Genomic DNA, 19,354 nt, shown 5'->3' with positions numbered 1-19,354 from the left:
TAGGAGGATGAACCCCAGAAATGCACGGGGCATGATAAATCGATGTTTTCGATGTGACTCTCAATACCATTATGCTTTCAACTGTCCAACTCGTTATGATGAGTATTTGAAGCGACACATGACACGGAAGAGTCAGAAGACGAAAAAGATAGTGACCAGAAAGAAGGCATTGTCCTATTAACAAGCTGTTTGACGCCGGTAATGAGGGTGTTAGTTGCAGAATCTTTTAACTGTGCTGTATTGGACAGTGGCTGCACATCTACTGTGTGTGGGATTGACTGGTTAAAATGTTATCTGGACTCATTGGATGCTGAAAATCGTAACAAGGTTAAGGAATTTAAAAGTTCCACAAGTTTCAGGTTTGGGGACGATAATACTCTGAAGTCGCTGAAAAGAGCGGTGATCCCTTGCAATATTGCTGGAGTGAATCATTTTATTAGCACGGATGTTGTATCAAGTGAGATACCTTTGCTTCTGAGCAGACCGTCGATGAAGAAAGCACACATGAAGCTGGATATGGAACAGGATAAGGCAACAGTTTTTGGAAAGACGGTGGACTTACAATTTACACAGTCGGGACATTATTGTATTCCATTATTGACAAATAATGTTTCAAGTAGAGTCGTTAAGGATGTATTAATGACAGTTGATAATGCAACATTAGCTGGTAAAAAGCTTATTGTAGTCAAACTGTAGAGGCAATTTGCACATCCGTCTCCTCGGAGGCTGAAAAATTTATTAAAGGATGCTGGGGTAAGGGATGACGACTATTCTAAGCTGATAGAACAGGTTAGTGATCGCTGTGAAGTTTGCAGGAAGTACAGAAGGACGCCAGCACGACTGATAGTAACCCTACCTTTGGCCAGGGATTTTAATGACATTGTGGCCATGGACCTCAAGATCTGGGATAAAGCAAATAATATATTTATTTTGCATTTTGTAGATTTAGCAACCAGATTTAGTCAATCAACGATTGTACGAAGTAAAGAAAAGAGTAATTTTGGATAAAATTGTGGAAAAATGGATCGGGACAGGAATGGGTCCACCAGCAAAATTCTCAACGGACAATGGGGTAGAATTTGCAAATGATGAGTTTAGGGATATGTGTGAAAACATGAATATCAGAGTTATGGACACGGCTGCAGAAAGCCCGTTTAGTAATGGTGTCTGCGAAAGAAATCATGCTGTTATCGATGACATGCTTCGGAAAATTTTGGGAGATTGACCAAACTGCACGCTAAATTCAGCTTTAGCATGGGCGGTACAAGCAAAGAATTCATTGCAGATGGTTGGGGGCTATAGTCCTTATCAATTAGTGTTTGGTAGAAGTCCTAAAATTCCCTCCATTTTGGATGACCAGCCTCCAGCTTGGGAAGAGACTACAATTAGCTCAGGTTTTGCTGAACATTTAAACGCGTTACATAGCAGTAGAAAAGCTTTTTTGGAAGCAGAAGTCTCTGAAAGAATTCGCAGAGCTTTAAGACATAATGTACGGCCATCAGATGCCGTTTTTCAGCAAGGAGACATGGTATTCTATAAGAGAGACAATTCTAATGAATGGAAAGGCCCAGGGAAGATCACAGGCATAGATAGCAAAACATTTATTTTGCAACATGGTAATCAAACTGTTAGGGTACATTCATCAAGGATAATGGGTACGGATTACAAATTTAGACAGAGCAGACAGACATGACGAGGAACCAGAGTCATCTGGTACGCATGTGTTACAGAACTATGAGGACCAGTTAACTTATATAGACAGGGTTTCTGTAGAGGAACACTACACTTCTGATAAATTAGATCAGGCCATTTTTCCAAAAGGGCAACTGCCAAAGGTTGGTACAAAAGTGACATACTTGCCTGAAGGGTCTAGTCAATGGAAGGATGCAACTGTTATTAGTAGAGCAGGCAAGGCCACTGGAAAGTATAAACATTGGTTGAATGTACAGCATTCAGGGGAGGAAGTTAAGACAATGGATTGGGAAAACGAAGTTCAAAAATGGAGGGCACAGAAACGTAGTGCCAGTTCAGATAATACATCGGATAGTGAACAGGTTTGCAGAAAAAGGTTGAGAACTATTGAAAGGACATCCCGCTACAGAAGAGAAAGATCAAGCAGTAGCAGTACAGAATGAGATACTAGGCACGAAAGGGGACGTAGTTTATCAAGATCTCGGAACAGGAGCAAGACTACGAATATTAATAGTAGTAGAAGCTCACATGCACGTGAGATTTTGGTGGCTTCAAATAAATTAGATGAAAAAGTTATCAAAGATGCTAAACAGCAAGAATTGCATAGTTGGAGTGAATTTGAGGTATACACGGAAGTACCGTATAGAGGGAAAAAAGCTCTATCCCACAGATGGATTTGTACAGAAAAGGTTCTTCCAGATGGAACTTATAAGGCAAAGGCCAGGCTTGTGGAAAGGGGATTTGAAGAAAACTTAGACGATCAGGACTTAAGGGTAGATTCACCTACAGCAGGAAAGGTTATTTTAAAGATTTTCGTGGCTCTATTAGCCACAAAGGCATGGGAATGCAAATATATATATATAAAAGCTGCCTTTTTGCAGGGGCATCAGCTCCAGAGAGACATTTTTCTCCGTCCTCCTAAAGAAGCAGCTAACACAGAAGGGGTACGTACTGTGGAAGTTGAACAAATGTGTATATGGATTAAATGATGCATCTAGAGTGTGGTACTTTTCGGTAAGGTCAGTCTTGTTAAAGTTAGCCTGTTGCCAGTTGAAAGCAGATCCTGTAATGTTTTACTGGCATTATAAAGGAAATCTTGCTGGCATCTTCATGATGCACGTTGATGATTTTTTGTGGGGTGGGACTAGTGATTTTGAAGCCATTGTAATCTCTGGTTTGAGGAAAGAATTCAGGGTTGGAAGTCAGGCTTCAGGTGCATTTAAATATATTGGTTTGGAAATCGGACAGTCTCAGTTAGGGGCAACTTTACGTCAGCAATCTTACTTGGAAAGCACTAGCCCAATAGCAATTAGTCGTGGCCGGGTTTCACAAAGACACAATGGTTTTGGAGATAGAAAAAGAGCAACTGCGAAGTTTAATTGGGCAACTGAACTGGTTAGGAAGACAGACTAGACGGGACGTGAGTTTTGATGTTTTAGAGTTGAGTACAAAGATGAATGATCCCAAAGTGGAAGGCATAATAAGAGCAAATAAAGTGTTGGCCAAACTAAAAATGCAGGAGTGTGTCTTGAAGTTCCCTGTTTTAGGTGATCCTAGGCATTTGAAACTCATAGTTTAGTGATGCGTCCTGTGCAAATTTTATGTGATGGAGTTTCAAGCGCAGGAGGTTTTATAATTTTCCTTTTGGGGAACAATGGTAAATGTTGCCCTCTTGTGTGGGAAACAAAAAAATAAGGAGTGGTCAAAAGCACTTTGGCTGCTGAGACGTTAAGCTTAGTGGAAGCGGTGGATATGGCCTTTTATATAAGTCAGATATTGACAGAAATTTTGGGATTAGGGGATTTGGGTAATATACCTATTGACTGTCACACTGACAATAAATCCCTGTGGGAAAATGTGCACTCTACAAAAAGTGTCAATGAAAAGAGGTTACGGATAGACATCGCAAGTTTAAAGCAGATGTTGGACAGAGGGGAAATAACAAAAATTAAATGGGTTGACAGTAGCTATCAACTGTCAGACTGTTTCACGAAAAGAGGGGCCAGTTCACAGAAACTTTTAGATATTGTGAATGAAGCGCGCCTGTTTCTGTGAATGTTTTTTTTCCTTCTACTTAGAGAAAAAAAAAGGGGGAATCAGGTGTGTGTTTTAGTTTCTTGAAATTTTAGTTTCTTGAAATGTTGTTTTCACCTAATTGTTTTTTTTCTCCAAGGGGAGACTGTTAAGTAATGGGTTAAGAGACATTGCAATTAGTTGTCTCATTTATGTTAAGTGTTCAATGATTGTCTCATTTATGTTGTGTTCAATGATTGACACTGATATGTAAAGGGGCTTCAGGTGGACTCTGGATCTTGTGACGAGATGATTGAGTTTAGTTGAGAGTCTGTTAAAGTGAAATAAAGGTGTTTGTGAAAAGGAGCTGGACTTTTGTCTCTTCATACCACAGCATCCATTCGTTTAACAATAGCCACCTCCTGCTTCTATTTTCTATGTATGAGAATTTTAAAATTGAGATGCTGTTTAACCAGGGGTAAGTGTAGGTCAGCAAGCATACGGGCAATGTTTGAAAGGGGTTTGAAATGAATTAGGACATATGCAGCAGAGTATTAGGTTACCTCAAGTTTACAGAAGGCATAGTTAGAATAGTTACGTATGGAGGCAACAAAGGCATGGATGAGGTTTCAGCACAGTGAAGCTGAGGCATAGAAGTGGGGGCAGGTGATCTTAGCGGTGGAAATAGATAGCCTTAGTGACAGCATTAATGTTTAATTGGAAGCAAATATGAAATCAAGGTTGCAAACAGTCTGGTTTAGCCTCAGACAGTTGTCATGGAGTCAGTGGCAAGAAAGCTGAGTTGGTGACGGGATCTAAAGACAATGGTTCCAATCTTCCCAATACTTAACTGGATGAAATTTCTGTTCATCCAGTATTGGATGTTGAATAAGCAGTCTGACAATTTAGAGAATGTGGAGAGGCCTAGAGAGGTGATTACGAGGTAGTGCTCAGTGCTGTCAGTGTACATATGGAAACTGACATTGTGGTTTTGGATGATGTCGCCAAGAAGCAACACGTAGATAAGAACTAAAAAGCGACCAAGGATAGATCCACTAGGGACACCAGAGGTAACTGTGAGGGAAGAGAACATATTGATGGTAATTCTTTGGCTATGATTAGATAGGTAAGAATAGAATTAGGAGTGTGCAGGCTCAACCAGCAGGACAATAGGGGAGAGGCATTGGATCAACTGGCTGTAGACAGGTCAAGATGGATGCGAGGGTATAATTTAGGATATAGGATATAATTTGCGACTTTTAAGAGTTACCAAGAAATGATCAACTTGCAGGGTGAAGGGAAAAAGCTGGAGTGGAGCACAAATTTGGATAGCTCTTTCAAAGAGCTGACGCAAGGATGACAAGCAAAACATTCTCCTTTCATGCTATAAGATTCAGCAAAAACATGGTCAAGGTCTATATAATTCTCCGACTACCATCATGACAGTCGCAAGATGCATAGAATCCCTATAGTACAGAAGGTGGTCATTTGGCCCATCTAGTCTGCATCGATCCTCAGAAAGAGCACTTGACTTAGGCCCACTCCCCCGCTCTATCCCATGGCACCATGCATTGATCATGACTAATCCACCTGCACTTAGGGACAATTTAGTATGGTCAATCCACCTAAGCTACACATCTTTAGACTGTGGAAGGAAACCAGAGCCGCCAGAGAAATCCATGCAGACACGGGGAGAACATACAAACAAAATGAACTGGAATTTTTAACTAATCATAACAATCAAACTCTATACAATTTATTATAACAGACCCAGATGTGAAATAGAGAACAGTGCCAGTAGTTAAGTACTTAGCACCGTGGGTAGCACTGTTGCTTCAGGGTCCCAGGTTCGATTCCCGGTGTGGGTCACTGTCTGTGTGGAGTCTGCACGTTCTCCCCGTGTCTGCGTGGGTTTCCTCCCACAAGTCCCAAAAGACGTGCTGTTGGGTAACTTAGACATTCTGAATTCTCCTTCTGTGTACCCGAACAGGTGCCGGAATGTGGCGACGAGGGGCTTTTAACAGTACCTTCATTGCAGTGTTAATGTAAGCTTACTTGTGGCAATAAAGATTATTAAAATCACCTGTTTCTCCCAAGCATGGTACACTGATGTATCTCAAATTACTCATATTCTGTTTCCCAAAATATCTAATTTGCATTTGATTCAATTAATGCTTCCAACAAATCCCTGAGGAGACCGTCCATAGATTGATCACTTTATCACTGAAATAGTGTTTCCACAGATTAGGGTTTCAATTTACTTCCATCAAGCACTGGTTGTTCTGGATAAGGCGATACAGATTGACGTGGTCTACACATCAATTCCCTTTGGAGTCCTTAAAATAGCTGTCATATCACCTTCCAGCATTCTCTTTCAATGTACATAATCACTTCATAATCAAATTCTTCCATCTCCTCAACAAATTTGGTTGTTCTGTTCTGTACCTTTCAGTAGCTGCAATATCTTTTTAGTATTGTGGTAACCAGAGTTGTAAAACTCAATATAGGTAAACCATAACAGTACAATTACTGATAAACACAAGGATACAACAAATAAAATGGGAAATAGATCTCATATTAAGATAATATTTTGACCATTAAAGAGTACAAGTACACAATTAAAGTAGGCCAATCGATAAGATCATGGCTCACTGACTGGCTTCAATTCCACTTTCCTGCCTGTTGCCCCATAACTCTCAACTCCCTTGTCATTTAAAAATCTAACTCTGCCTTGAATATATTCAACGACCCAGCCTCACTGCTTTCTGGGAAGAGAATTCCACAGATTAATTACTCTTAAACTAAAAAAATAATCTCCTCATCTCAGTCTTAAATTGGAGGCCCCTAGTTTGGAAACCGTGTCCCCTAGTTCTAGACTACCCCACAAGAGGAAACATCCTCTCAACATACACTCACCCTTCAGATTCTTATTCTTTTTTTAAAAGTAAGATCACTCTCCTTTTTAAACTCCAACCTGCTTAAGCTTTGATAGCCCCTCACAAATCAGTCAGGTAAACCATGATTTATTTACAGTCTGTTATTGCACCAATTGCCTTACCTCTTTCACACTGTGCTCCTGTAAATCCATATGTACAGGCACATCGATTGGGCGCAACACATCTTCCACTGTTCAAACATCCATTTTCACAGGTAGCTGGAAAACATTTTATTAATTTGGAAAATCCATTTAAAATTGGCTTCATCTTGGTTAAGCATTTGTGTACATCAGACCTGACTATTTTTCAAATATGATGCAACAGTTGAAGTTTTAAATTTCACACTAATCTTCAATCAAGGTTTTAGCAAGGAAAGAAATGCACACTTGCCCTCTATCTTCTGGTGATAGATAATGTACACTAGCCCTCTATCTTCTGGATGGATGCATGAAACAACCTGACAAAACTGAATTACTTTTACTGATTTATGCATTTCAAGGTGTTCAGTACTCACTTGATCAGTGTATTATAATATGAAACTACAGTTCTCAGTAGCACAATGCATTCAACATATTAGTTCAACGTTATGAGCCGCATAACACAACAGATTGATAATTAATTTAAACTTGTAATTCTTAGAAAATACACTTGAACATGAAATCATCATTCAACATGCCTAATATAAACAATTATTAATTATAATGAAATTATTTTGCTAAAGAAATGTATTTGGGACTGGGCAGACAGGACTGGTCCAATGTTGGCCCATTTAAATCCTGTACTTAGCAAGTTTAATTATATATTATACAAATTGATGACAAGTATATTTCAGAGAGAGAGATCAGCAAACTGGAACTCAGTTTGCAGGTCAGAATTTCTTGCAAAAAAATGAAAAAAAACTTAATATCATACCTCCCAGAAGTATATTCCATTAACTGGAAATAATTAAGGATGGATAATAGATATTAAAACCATATGTTACAAACTTCCCATGAAACTAATTTAAGGTACAAGTCATATTCCTTTGTAAAAGCTGCTTTGACATCAGTAAAGAAATTTAAAGAATCAGGTTTCCTGAAGTCTGTCAACTTCTACCTCCTTTTTCAGACAGATCCTGTGGGCAGTTCAAACTACTATTTTGTGCGAGGATATTTGTCTGAAATTGTCTAAGAGAAAGTTACCCTTGCACCATACAAGGGCAGAAATATTTGACCACTTTTCATTCAGCATCAGAACAAAACTGTTGTGCACAACAGCTGGAATGCTTCAATTCAGTGCAGTCATTCACTTTCCATCCACTGACTTGCCAGTTGACAGACATGGCTTAATAAATAGCTCCAGCAACGATGCAGAAATTCCTTTCAGCTGCGTGTGCTACTGCAGACTGCCTGCAGTAAGTAGCTCACCCCATGAATTAAAAATAAAATCAGGTGAGACACCCTTCCAAGAAATACAAAATTTTTTTCCAATTAAGGGGCAATTTAGTGTGGCCAATCCACCTAACATGCACATTTTTGGATTGTGGGGGCGAAACCCACGAAAACATGGGGAGAATGTGCAAATTCCACACGGACAGTGACCCAGAGCCGGGATCAAACCTGGACCTCAGCGCTATGGGAGTGGAACTCAGTTTGCAGGTCAGAATGTCGCACAAAGGGCTAATTGAGAAATAGTGCCCAGGGAGGTTAAAGGAGTAGGGTCTAGGGAGGTTAGAGGAGTAGGGTCTAGGGAGGTTCGACGAATAGTGTCCAGGGAGTTATGAGGAATAAGGGGGTGGCTCTCCGCCCCGCCACATTTCTGCCCCAACCCACCGGCGGGATTCTCCGTTACGCCGGCCGGTCAATGGGGTTTCCCATTATGGGGCAGACCCACGCTGTCAGGAAACCCCCGGGAGCCAACAAAATGGAGAATACCAGCACAGGTTCTGTGGGCAGCACGGCAGCATACTGGTTAGCACTATGGCTTCACAGCGGCAGGGTCCCAGGTTCAATACACGGCTTGGGTCACTGTGTTGAATCTGCACGTTTTCCAAGTGTCTGCATGAGGTTTTTCCGGGTGCTCCGGTTTCCTTCCACAAGTCCCGAAAGACATGCTACTAGGTAATTTGGTAATTCTGAATTCTCCCTCTGTGTACCCGAACAGGTGCCGGAATGGGGCAACTAGGGGCTTTTCACAGTAACGTCATTGCAGTGTTAATGTAAGCCTGCTTGTGACAATAAAGATTATTATTATTATAATAAATGCTTAGAAGAATGGGGTCTAAGGAGATTGAGGTGCTTTCAGGAAGTAATAACTGAATTATTAAATGCTTGAAGATGATTTGAAGCCCTCTGTGACATACTGCTTTGCCTGTGATTCTCACCAGTACCAAGGGTGTCTTTAAACCATGGCTTATTGCAATTAACCAGTGTACTATATGCACCTGCATAGAAGATGTGACTGATATCTTATTGCAGAACAGTTACAATCCCATTAATTTCCAAAGTGTGGAGCAACAGAATACGGAAAAACTATACTAATACTAGGGGCTTTTCACAGTAACTTCATTGCAGTGTTAATGTAACCCTACTTGTGACAATAAAGATTATAAAAAAGGATTAATAAATATAATTGCATTGCTTCTTTTTTTAAAAAAAAGATATCCTTGGACATCATCCACCATGCACTTATGGATGATACAGAAGGCCGAAGTCAAATCAGTGGCATATGCCAACCAAAGATCATAGGTAGGAGATAATGTGAACCTAAATCACCGGGCAAGAAATGTGCACAGTACTGTCAGTCATTTGATTTCAGTCTATATCGAAATCAACTGACTGATATTTCTCAAGAGGACATACCTGGACAATTTTCCACAGTGTCAGGTAGATGTCAGTGTAATAACTGTACTGGAACAACTTGCCAGGAGGCTGAACTAGTTCCAAGCATATGTTTTCAGTGTTGCAGCTAGGACGTTGCCAGGGTCCATTACCTTTACTGTGCCAATGCACTCAGCCATTTCTTGATATCATGCGGAGTCAATAAAATTGGCTGAAGATTCGTACCACAATTGTGGAGACCTCCAAACATGATGAAAATGGATCATGCACTCAACCATTCTGGCTGAAAATGGTTGTAAACGCTTCAGACCTTGCCCATGCTGAAGTTCACCATCATTGAGGATGGAGATATTTATTTATTTATTTTTTAAAATATAAATTTCGAGTACCCAATTACTTTTTTTCCCCCAATTAAGGGACAATTTAGCGTGGCCAATCCATCCAACGTGCACATCTTTGGGTTGTGGGGGTGAAACCCACGCAGACATGGGGAGAATGTGCAAACTCCACATGGACAGTGACCCAGGGCTGGGAATTGAACCCGGGTCCTCAACGCCGCAGTCCCGGTGCTAACCACTGTGCCACATGCCACCCCTAGGATGGGGATATTTATGAACCCTCTGCCTTCCACAAGTTTTTTGATCGTAAAGTACCATTCAAAACGGAATGTGGCAGGAGCTTTGATCAGATCCTTGGAATCACTTAACTGTCTATTGCATGTTGCTCATTATTCCACGTGCGTGTCATCTACATTGGCATTTCATCTTTAGATACGCTTGGTGCTGCTCGGGTCATGTTCTGCTATACTCCTCATTGAACCAGTAAAGAGTGCAACGACAAGTTCAGTAAGAATAGGCCAATTAGTTTAACTTCAGTAATGGGAAAGCTTTTCGAAAAGGTAATTTGGGAAGAAAGTGATCAGTCACTTGGACAAATATGGATTAATTAACAGAACCTAGCATGGATTTATTAAGGAAAAATCATCTTTAACTAACATGTTTCAACTTTTCATGAGGTAACAAAGCGGATAGATGAGGATAATGCAGTTTGTGGTTGCATGGACTTCAAGAAGGTATTTGAACTAATGCCACATAGTAGGCTTGTCAGCAAAGTTATAACTCATGAAAAAAGGAACAGTAGCAGCAAGGAAACTAAATTGGCCAAGTAACAGAATCAGGCAGGAGTATTTGGTTGCTTTTTGGAGGAAGCTATACAGTGTGGTTCCCCAAGGGTAAGTGTTAGGACCCCTGCTTTTTGCAAATATGTTAACGAACTAGGCTTGGGTACACAGGGGAGAATTTCACAATTTGCGGATGACACAAACTTGGAATTGTGAGGAAGCTAATAATAAACTTCATTGACAGGCTGGTGACATGGGTAGACAAGTGCCAAATTAAATGTAATACAGTAAGTGTGAACGGATTGATGTTGTTCAGAAGAACAAGGAGAGTTAATATAAAATAAAGGATGAAATTCTGAACAGGTGCAGAAGTACTATAGCACTTTAATTATAGTGCAGAAGTACTATAGATGTACAGAAGAATCTGGACTCCATGCAGACAAATCATTGAAAATGACAGGGCAAGTTAATAAAGTAGTTTTGACAGGACCTTAGGCTTTATTAGTCGGAGCATGAAGTACAGAAGGAAGGAAATTATAAACTTGGACAAAATACTGGTTTAGCCTCAATTGGAATATTGTGTCCGTTTCTGAGCACCATACTTTAATAAGGATATGAAGGCAGAGAGGGTGCAGAAAGGTTTCATGAGAATGGTTCCAGGGACGAGGAACTTAATTGAAAATGAAAATCGCTTATTGTCACGAGTAGGCTTCAATGAAGTTACTGTGAAAAGCCCCTAGTAGCCACATTCCGGCGCCTTTTCGGGGAGGCTGTTACGGGAATCGAACCGTGCTGCTGGCCTGCTTTCAAAGCCAGCGATTTAGCCCAGTGTGCTAAACAGCCCCTGGACCAGCACATGTATAGTGGAGAAGCATGGGATCCCCCTTGGAGAAGAAATTACAGGATTTGATTGAGGTGTCCAAAATCATGAGGGTCTAGACAAAGTATGTATGGAGATATTGAGCGAGATTCTCAGTTTACGACTTTGTAATCGGCGATCAGGTGGAGAATCCAGTTTTACGACTGATTTGGGAGCGGCGCCTGTTTTACGCAGGTTGCACATGCTCCGCCCCCTCCAAAACAGCATCATCACAGCATGCAGTGCATGCTGTTGGGACAGCCTCAGGATGTCACCAGGAAGCCCTCCCCTGGTAGGCCAAGTTCACAACGGCGCGGGGGATGTGTGGTCCTAGCCATGCGGGAACCCGGCGTGGTGGCTGCGGATTATGATCAGCACCGCCACAGTCGGACAGACTGTGCAGAAGTATCAAGATTCAGAGGGCACCAGTTTAAGGCAATTGGCAAAAGCATTGGTGATTTTAGGAAAAGCTTTCATTTTTAACTCAGCGAGTGATTAGGGTCTGGAATGTGCTGCCTGAAAGTGTGTTGGAGGCAGATTCAATTATGGCTTTCAAAAAATAATTGGACAATTACCTGAAGTGAACAAAAGTGCAGGGCTACCGAGTGCAGGAGAGTGAGACTGGGTGACTTGCTCTTGCAGAGTCGGCATGGACATAATAGGCATAATGGCCTCTTCCTCTACTTTACCATTCTATGATAGGTAAGTTGGGGAGAATGAGATCAAGTAGGTTTTTCCCTCATGTTAGTTCTCTCACCACTTGACACAGGTGCATTCTGGCACCCAAGAGCTTCCGAATTCAGCCAGCTCAATCAGTAGCAATGCTACCAGCCACTCTTGGTGATGGATATTGAAGTTCCTCCAGCGAGAGTACATGCTGTGCCCTTGGTACTCTCAGCATTTCTTACAACTAGTATTCAGCAGAAAGAAGTACTGATTCATCAGCTGAGAGGGGTCAGTAGGTTGTAATCAGAAGGTGGTTTCTTAGCCATACTTTATCTGGCTTCATGAGACACCTTGTAAACTAGAGTCAATGTTAGGGACTAGCAGGGCCACTCCCTCCCGACCGTATATCCCAGGCTCCCACCTCCAATGAGGACTGTCCTACCAATAACACCAGACACATCTAGGAATGGTGACTTTAGAATCTGGGATAATGGTATACGGTTGTCTCAGCATGACTATGTCAGACTGTTGCTTGATGTGTGGGGAACAGTTCTCCCAATTTTGGCACAAAATTCCCAGATAGTATTAAGGAGGACTTTGCAGGGTCGACAGGGTTGGTTGTACCTTTGTTATGGCTGGTGTCCAGGTCATTGCCAAGTGGCCCATCCAGTCTTTTTTTTTTAGTGGTTTCATACAACAGAGAGAAATTAAGCGTCAACCATATTTTTAAAATTGCAGATAATATGCAATGCACAACAAAGTACGATGCATCTGAAAGCATAATACTTGAGACTAACACAGGACTGGTTGACAATCTGTAATTACATCAGCTGCAAGTAATGTCAGCTGTGACAACTGAGGTATAACCTGAAACTGTTGCACAGTTTATGGGTACAAAAATACTGGAGGTACAACGGGGGACAAGTTTCAGCATCAAGGTAAAAATTTTCTCTCTTTTTGTTGAATTAGCAACCTGTCCCATGAGGCAACATTTCCTTTGTTCTGTTACTATCCTCTAGTATACGTAACAGAGACATTGCTTCAAATCAAATTATTATTTATTTGGCAAATGGTCCATGGGCAGAATATGTAGTTGTAGAATTCATTGAAATTTGTTGAAAGCCAGCTTCTTCATTTCCCCTCCTTCCGTACCCACATCCTCCTTTGACCATATAAATTTTATTCCACTAAGCTTTATGAACATTGGATCACATTAGTTTATGGGAAACTTCAGCAATCCTGCTAGAGATAGATTTAAAAATTGCTGATCTTTCACAAATAATTCCATTAATTAATGACCCACAAACATGAAATCATCCTATATCTCTTATTTTAATTGTCAGTGGATTCCATCGTAGGAAAATACATCAGACAATAGGAAATGCAGGATATTTATTTTTGAAATTCTTTAATCGTTGATCTACAAAAATTATCCATCTTGATTTGTTTCTTGAATTATCATTTTCTCTTAAACCCCGGTTGACAATTCCTGCCTTATATTATTTCTTATATGTAGGCTTTGTCTACAAGAGTCACCTGAGACCTATATTTCAATTTAGGAAGAGGCAGTGAGTGGCAGTCACAGGAATTCTGTACAGAAAGAGACAGTAGATAGGCTCAGAGTAGTAGTTATGGAGGCAGTTGAGCAAATAAACAGATCGGCACAAAAGATTGATCAGCAAGGAGGTTGCAGAAATTAAGAGTCTACAAAAAGCAGAATTTCCTTTTATTGAAGAAAATTATTTATGGAAGTAGTCAATGATTTGTTTTCAACTACCGAGTGACAGTGTTTAGATTTATATTTATGCTTCCCAAATTGTGAATTTGATTCTTTTCAAGCAGTTGTGGAGGAGAATGAAACATACTAAATGAAGGCAATAGTATTCCATGCAGAAAGGAAAGGGTGGCTTAAAGTAAAGCACCACAAAATCTCTTGTCACATACATCTAGATTCTAGAACAATGAAGGGATGACAGCATATCACCTACACATCTTATCAGGCAAGGTTGTTTCATGCACATGAAAATCCAGAGTGCACAACTAAGTTTTACATTGAACAATACATTCTGCAGTACACAGCAGTGGTTTGCTTTGCCAATGGAAGTCCAATGGGATGAAAGAAAGTTAAAGGAGGGAGTTGTTTCACTTCCTGCACCTAGTGATGCACAAGGGAGGCTTTCATCAGTTGCCACAGCAACGCTTTTCCTGGAATTGGTTGTTAGCCTGTCACCAGAGGTTTACAGTTTGAGGGGCACCACTCTGCATCAAGCTCCCCCCCCCCCCCCCCCCCCCCCCCCCCCCCACGCAGGCCAGGTGCGGCAGCGGCCAGGACCGAAGCGCAGCCCAGCCGGCAGCAGCGACCAGTGACCTAACCACCCCCACTGGGAGGCCGCGGGGTGCGACGTGCGGCAGCCCGAGCGGAGCAGCAGGGACCGAGCAGCGGGGACCGACCCAACCCCCTCCCCCAACCGGCAGCGACCACCACGAGGCAAGGACAGAGACTCTGGACAAAAGTCTCTCTCTCTATCCTGGGTGAGTGAGGGGAAAGGAAGAAAAAAAGGACTTTTACAAGAACAAAACCCAAAAGAAAACTGTTTGGGGGGGATATATTCTTTTCTCTCTTTTTACACTTTCTCCCATCCAAAATAAGCCCACCTGAGAGGAGTTTGGAGCCCATGACTGGAAAGGGATCCACAAATGGAACCTCACCAGTCTGATGGAGGAAGTAAAAAAGGACCTGCAAAGATGGAACACACTCCCACTCTCCCTCGCGGGGAGAGTCCAGACGATCAAAATGACCGTACTGCCCAGGTTCCTCTTCCTGTTTAGATCTATCTCGATCTACATCCCCAAGGCCTTTTTCAAAGCGCTGGACAAACTAATCATGGCGTTCGTATGGGGGGGGGGGGGGGGGGTAAAAATGCTAGGATCCCAAAGAAGGTCCTACAAAAAACAAAATCCGAGCGAGTAAGGGGATGGATACAGGAGCCAGAGGCAGAGTGGGTGCGTGTGGAGTAGGCCTCCTGCATGGGGACCTCCATCCGGGCCCTCACCGCAGCAGCACTCCCATCCCCACCCAAAAAACACTCCAGCAGCCCGGTGGTGATAGCCACCCTCCAATCCTGGAACCAACTGCGGCAGCAATTTGGCCTGACCAAAATGTCTGACAAAGCTCCCATCTGCAACAACCATAGGTTCACACCAGCACTGACTGACGCCACCTTCAAAAGGTGGAGGCAGGACGGAGGGACACTGACAGTCAGGGACCTATACACGGACGGCAGGATCGCAACACTGGACGAACTGACAGACATTTCGGCTAGCCAGGGGGAACGTGCTACGGTATCTGCACCTCAAACACTTCTTACGAAAGGAGACAAGGACGTACCCACAACCGCCACGACAGACACTACTGGAAGACCTACTGGACGCAAGTATCCTAGATAAAGGGAACTGTAGTGACATGTACGACCGGCTGACAGAAAGGGACGACACCGTACTGGACGCAACAAGAAAGAAATGGGAGGAGGACCTGGGGATTGAGATAGGATGGGGACTCTGGAGCGAAGCACTGCAAAGGGTCAACTCCACCTCCACGTGCGCAAGGCTCAGCCTGACGCAGCTAAAAGTGGTACATAGAGCCCACCTAACAAGAACCCGTATGAGTAACTTCTTCCCGGAGGTGGAGGATAGATGTGAACGGTGCCAAGTAGGCCCGGCCAACCACGTCCACATGTTCTGGTCTTGCCCCAGACTGGGGGAGTACTGGACAGCCTTCTTCGAGGCAATGTCTAAAGTGGTGGGAGTGAGGGTGGAGCCATGCCCGAAAGTGGCGGTCTTCGGGGTCTCGGACCAGCCAGATCTATTTCTGGGGAGGAGGGCGGCGCCCTTGCCTTTGCCTCCCTGATCGCCCGCCGTAGAATACTGTTTGGCTGGCGGTCAGCAGCACCACCGAGAGCTGCAGACTGGCTGTCCGACCTCTTGGAATCTCTCCAAATGGAGAAAATCAAATTCTCCATCCGAGGGTCGGACGACGGCTTCCACAGAACGTGGGAGCCATTCACGCGACTGTTCCGGGACCTGTTTGTGGCCAACGAACAAGAGGAAGAATAGCCAGGTAGCCAAGAATCAGGAGAACTTAGTCAAGAATCAGGGGAGGGTAGCCAAGGCATGAAAGGGAGAGAAAGGCGAACCACCCGGGGGGGGGGCCAGCCGAACTTGAGGAGAGGGGGGAACCGTGGAGGGAGGGGGGACAGGAGAAGAGAACCAGCGGGATGGGGCGGGGGGCAGGGAAACGGGAGCCGGAAGGAGGGCACAGGGTGCCAAAACGTGCATGACATCTCCAGGAGCGGGGAACGAGGAGGTTGGGGATGGAGGACGGGAGGAGCAGTGGAGGCGAGCGGGGGACGGCGGCAAGAGCCGTCCGGCACGCGACCCGGCCAGGTGTCGCACACTGTGGTTATCTCCCCGGCACCCAAATGTATATTTGCTCCCCCCAGTCCCCGGCGTCCCCGGCACCCCCGCGCCGCGCGCCCCCCCCCCCCCCCCCCCCCCCCCCCCCCCCCCCCCCGCCCGCCCGCAAACAGTCGCGAACTTACGTGGTGTAAATAATTCGGCCAGATGTACCCCACCAGTTAGTCTATTTCATATTTTATTGTATTCTATTTTGGGGTGTGCCCTTCTCTTCTATATATATATGTTTCTTATTCTGTGTACATAACGGTAATTATACCTTGTTCAAAATCCCAATAAAAACATTTATTTTTAAAAAGTGTAAGGGCGCGGGGGGGTGTAGGTTTTGGGTTTATTTTGTTTTGTAATGTGAGTGTTAAATGTCAAAATGTTAAAATTTGAATTAAAATAATTTTTTTTAAAAAAAGAGGATAGAAAAAAGATCATCTCTGTTGGAACGGCTCATGTAGACAGCAGACAAGGATACAATCTTCTGCTCTCCACACCACCCCCTTCTCTCCCAGGCCCTTGTAAAACAGCTTAGCACTCACCATGAAGGCTCAGACATTAAAAAGGGACATTAAAATGCAATTTGTTGCTTTTAAATTGCATTCAAGAGAGGGGCAAAAAGAGAAAATGGTCATGGGATGAAAGGAAAATCTGTGACTCTTCTGTGTTTTAATTATTTTTTTTTTCCAGCTTAAAATTTGTATAAAAGATTATACTGAAACCTTACTTACATAAATGCATATGAAACATCTCTGTAAATTTATATTCGACAAAATGGTTTATTAAATTCACCATTCTAGTTCATTCAGAAGAGTGTACATATATGGTTCATTTTTAGGTTGGAAAGCCATAACTAGTGAGAGGATTGATGCTTGGGCCTCAACATTTACAATATTTATCAATAAAGGGGGTGGAGTGTAATTTCTTCAAGGTTGTTGATGATACAGTTTTTTGGAAAGGTAAGCTACAAGGATGCAAAAAGGCTGTAAGGAGATAGACTTTAAGTGATTGGTCAACAACACAGGAAATGGAATATAGTGTGGAGCAGTGTGAAGCTATTCCACTTTGGAAGTAAAATAGAAAAGCAGAATATTTTTAAGATGGAAAGGACTGGGAAATAGTGATACAGAGGGATCCTTGTTCATAATTAGATAAAGTTAACTTGTACAGCAAGCAAATGGGAAAGAAAATGCTTTGTTGGCTTTTATTACAATGAAATGAGGAAATAAATGTAAAAGCAAAATACTGCAGATCCTAGAAATCTGAATAGAAACAAATGCACAGCGTCTTATCTTCACTCTACAGCCTGCTGGACTCAATAGAGTTCAGCAACTTCATACATAAACATACACATTTGGAGTAAGTTTTAGATCACAACAGGATCACAGAATATTTACAGTGCAAAAGGAGGCCATTCACCTCATTAGTCTGCACTGGCTCTCTGAAAGTGCATTCTACTTAGTCCCACTCTCCTGTCTTATCCCCACAATCTTGCACATAACCTCTACTTTAATTTTGTACTGTCTTTTTTTCATAAATATTTTTCTGCTTTGCTGGATTGGTTTCTTTCTTTCCCTTCATGTTATGTTCAGATAGTTGCAATGTAGCATTTACACCTAATTTGGACACAACTTTTATTTTGTCTCTTTGGCTGCTGCATCTTGGAATCTTTGTCTCCTGTTTTCCACACTATCAGATTTGGTTCCTCCTGACCCCTCCCTTTCTACTGACTTAAAAACTCTTATATTTCTATCTTTTAGTTCTGATGATGGGTCATCTTGACCTGAAACATTAACTGTTTCTCTCCACAGATGCTGTCTGACCTGAATATTTCCAGCATTTTTTTATTAAATAAGTAAATGGAAGGGTACACAAACAGTAGTCGATTACATATACAGTGACGCACTGAAGCATAGAATTAAAATGTATTTTTAAATTTGTTTCTGGAAGTGGGAGATGGAAGCATCAGAATTGGGTCCCCTACGTCTGCTTAAACAAAGCATTGCTATTGCATTAATTTTTCGTGGGGGCTGGTTGGCTGAATAATTGGCTCGCAATGCAAAGCGAGACCAACAGTGCGAGTTCAATACCAGCTGAGATTATAAATGAAGGCCCCAGCTTCTCAACCTTGCCCTTCACCCGAGGTGTGGTGATCCTCCAGTTAAATCACCACCAGTCAGCTTTTCCCTTTGAGGGGACAATGGCAACTTTACTTACCGTTGCATTAATTTTATAAAATGTACTCTAAAATAAGATTAAGGAAATAACAGCAAACCAATTTTTAAAATCTGATTTTAAGGAATAATAAAAATAATCTGTAACAATACTTACGCTGCCCACAGTGAGTTCCAACAAATCCTTTCTGACAAACACAATGATCCTCAGCACAGGAGCCACCATTCATGCATCTAATGTTGCACTGTTGGACTGCAAAATAAACCATTGTGGATTCAATTTAGTACAATAATAATCAGGCTACATTTTACAAATCAAACCTTTGTGTATTAAAAAAAAACTTCAACTCAACGATAATTACAGATTAAAAAGTTGAAAATCTTTAAAAAGAATGCCCTGAAATAACAGTAATACAGATAAGTAACCACTCTATACAGGTTCACTGTGACCAAAGATAAAGTTGAACCAATTAGCTTAGAATAAGCCTGATAAACTCAAGTTTCTAAACAAGTACACTTAAAAAGGTCAGATTCCCAGACAAGCTCCAAAAGTAAACATGTAAGTTCCTGTCTGGCTTACTTAGAGGGATATGGCACAGTTGTAGCTTCAGAGT

At 42.3% G+C, this 19,354-nt stretch overlaps 1 protein-coding gene across 2 annotated transcripts in view; it reads right to left on the bottom strand.

Annotated features, from left to right (window-relative positions):
• Nucleotides 1–19,354, bottom strand: part of LOC119956802 (fibrillin-1-like) — a 622,562-nt gene that overhangs the window by 579,475 nt on the left and 23,733 nt on the right. For both annotated transcript variants that reach the window (XM_038784238.1, XM_038784237.1), the window contains exons 4-5: nt 18,898–18,993; nt 6,764–6,859 (exon numbers count right to left, since the gene is read on the bottom strand). In XM_038784238.1, coding sequence (XP_038640166.1) covers nt 6,764–6,859; nt 18,898–18,993 — 192 coding nt within the window. The remainder of the gene's footprint in view (nt 1–6,763; nt 6,860–18,897; nt 18,994–19,354) is intronic.

The sequence above is a fragment of the Scyliorhinus canicula genome, chromosome 24 (assembly GCF_902713615.1).
Source record: "Scyliorhinus canicula chromosome 24, sScyCan1.1, whole genome shotgun sequence".
In the NCBI taxonomy this organism is placed as follows: Eukaryota; Metazoa; Chordata; class Chondrichthyes; order Carcharhiniformes; family Scyliorhinidae; genus Scyliorhinus; species Scyliorhinus canicula.
The sequence above is the reverse complement of the archived record's forward strand: the minus strand, read 5'-3'. Positions and strand labels throughout refer to the sequence as shown.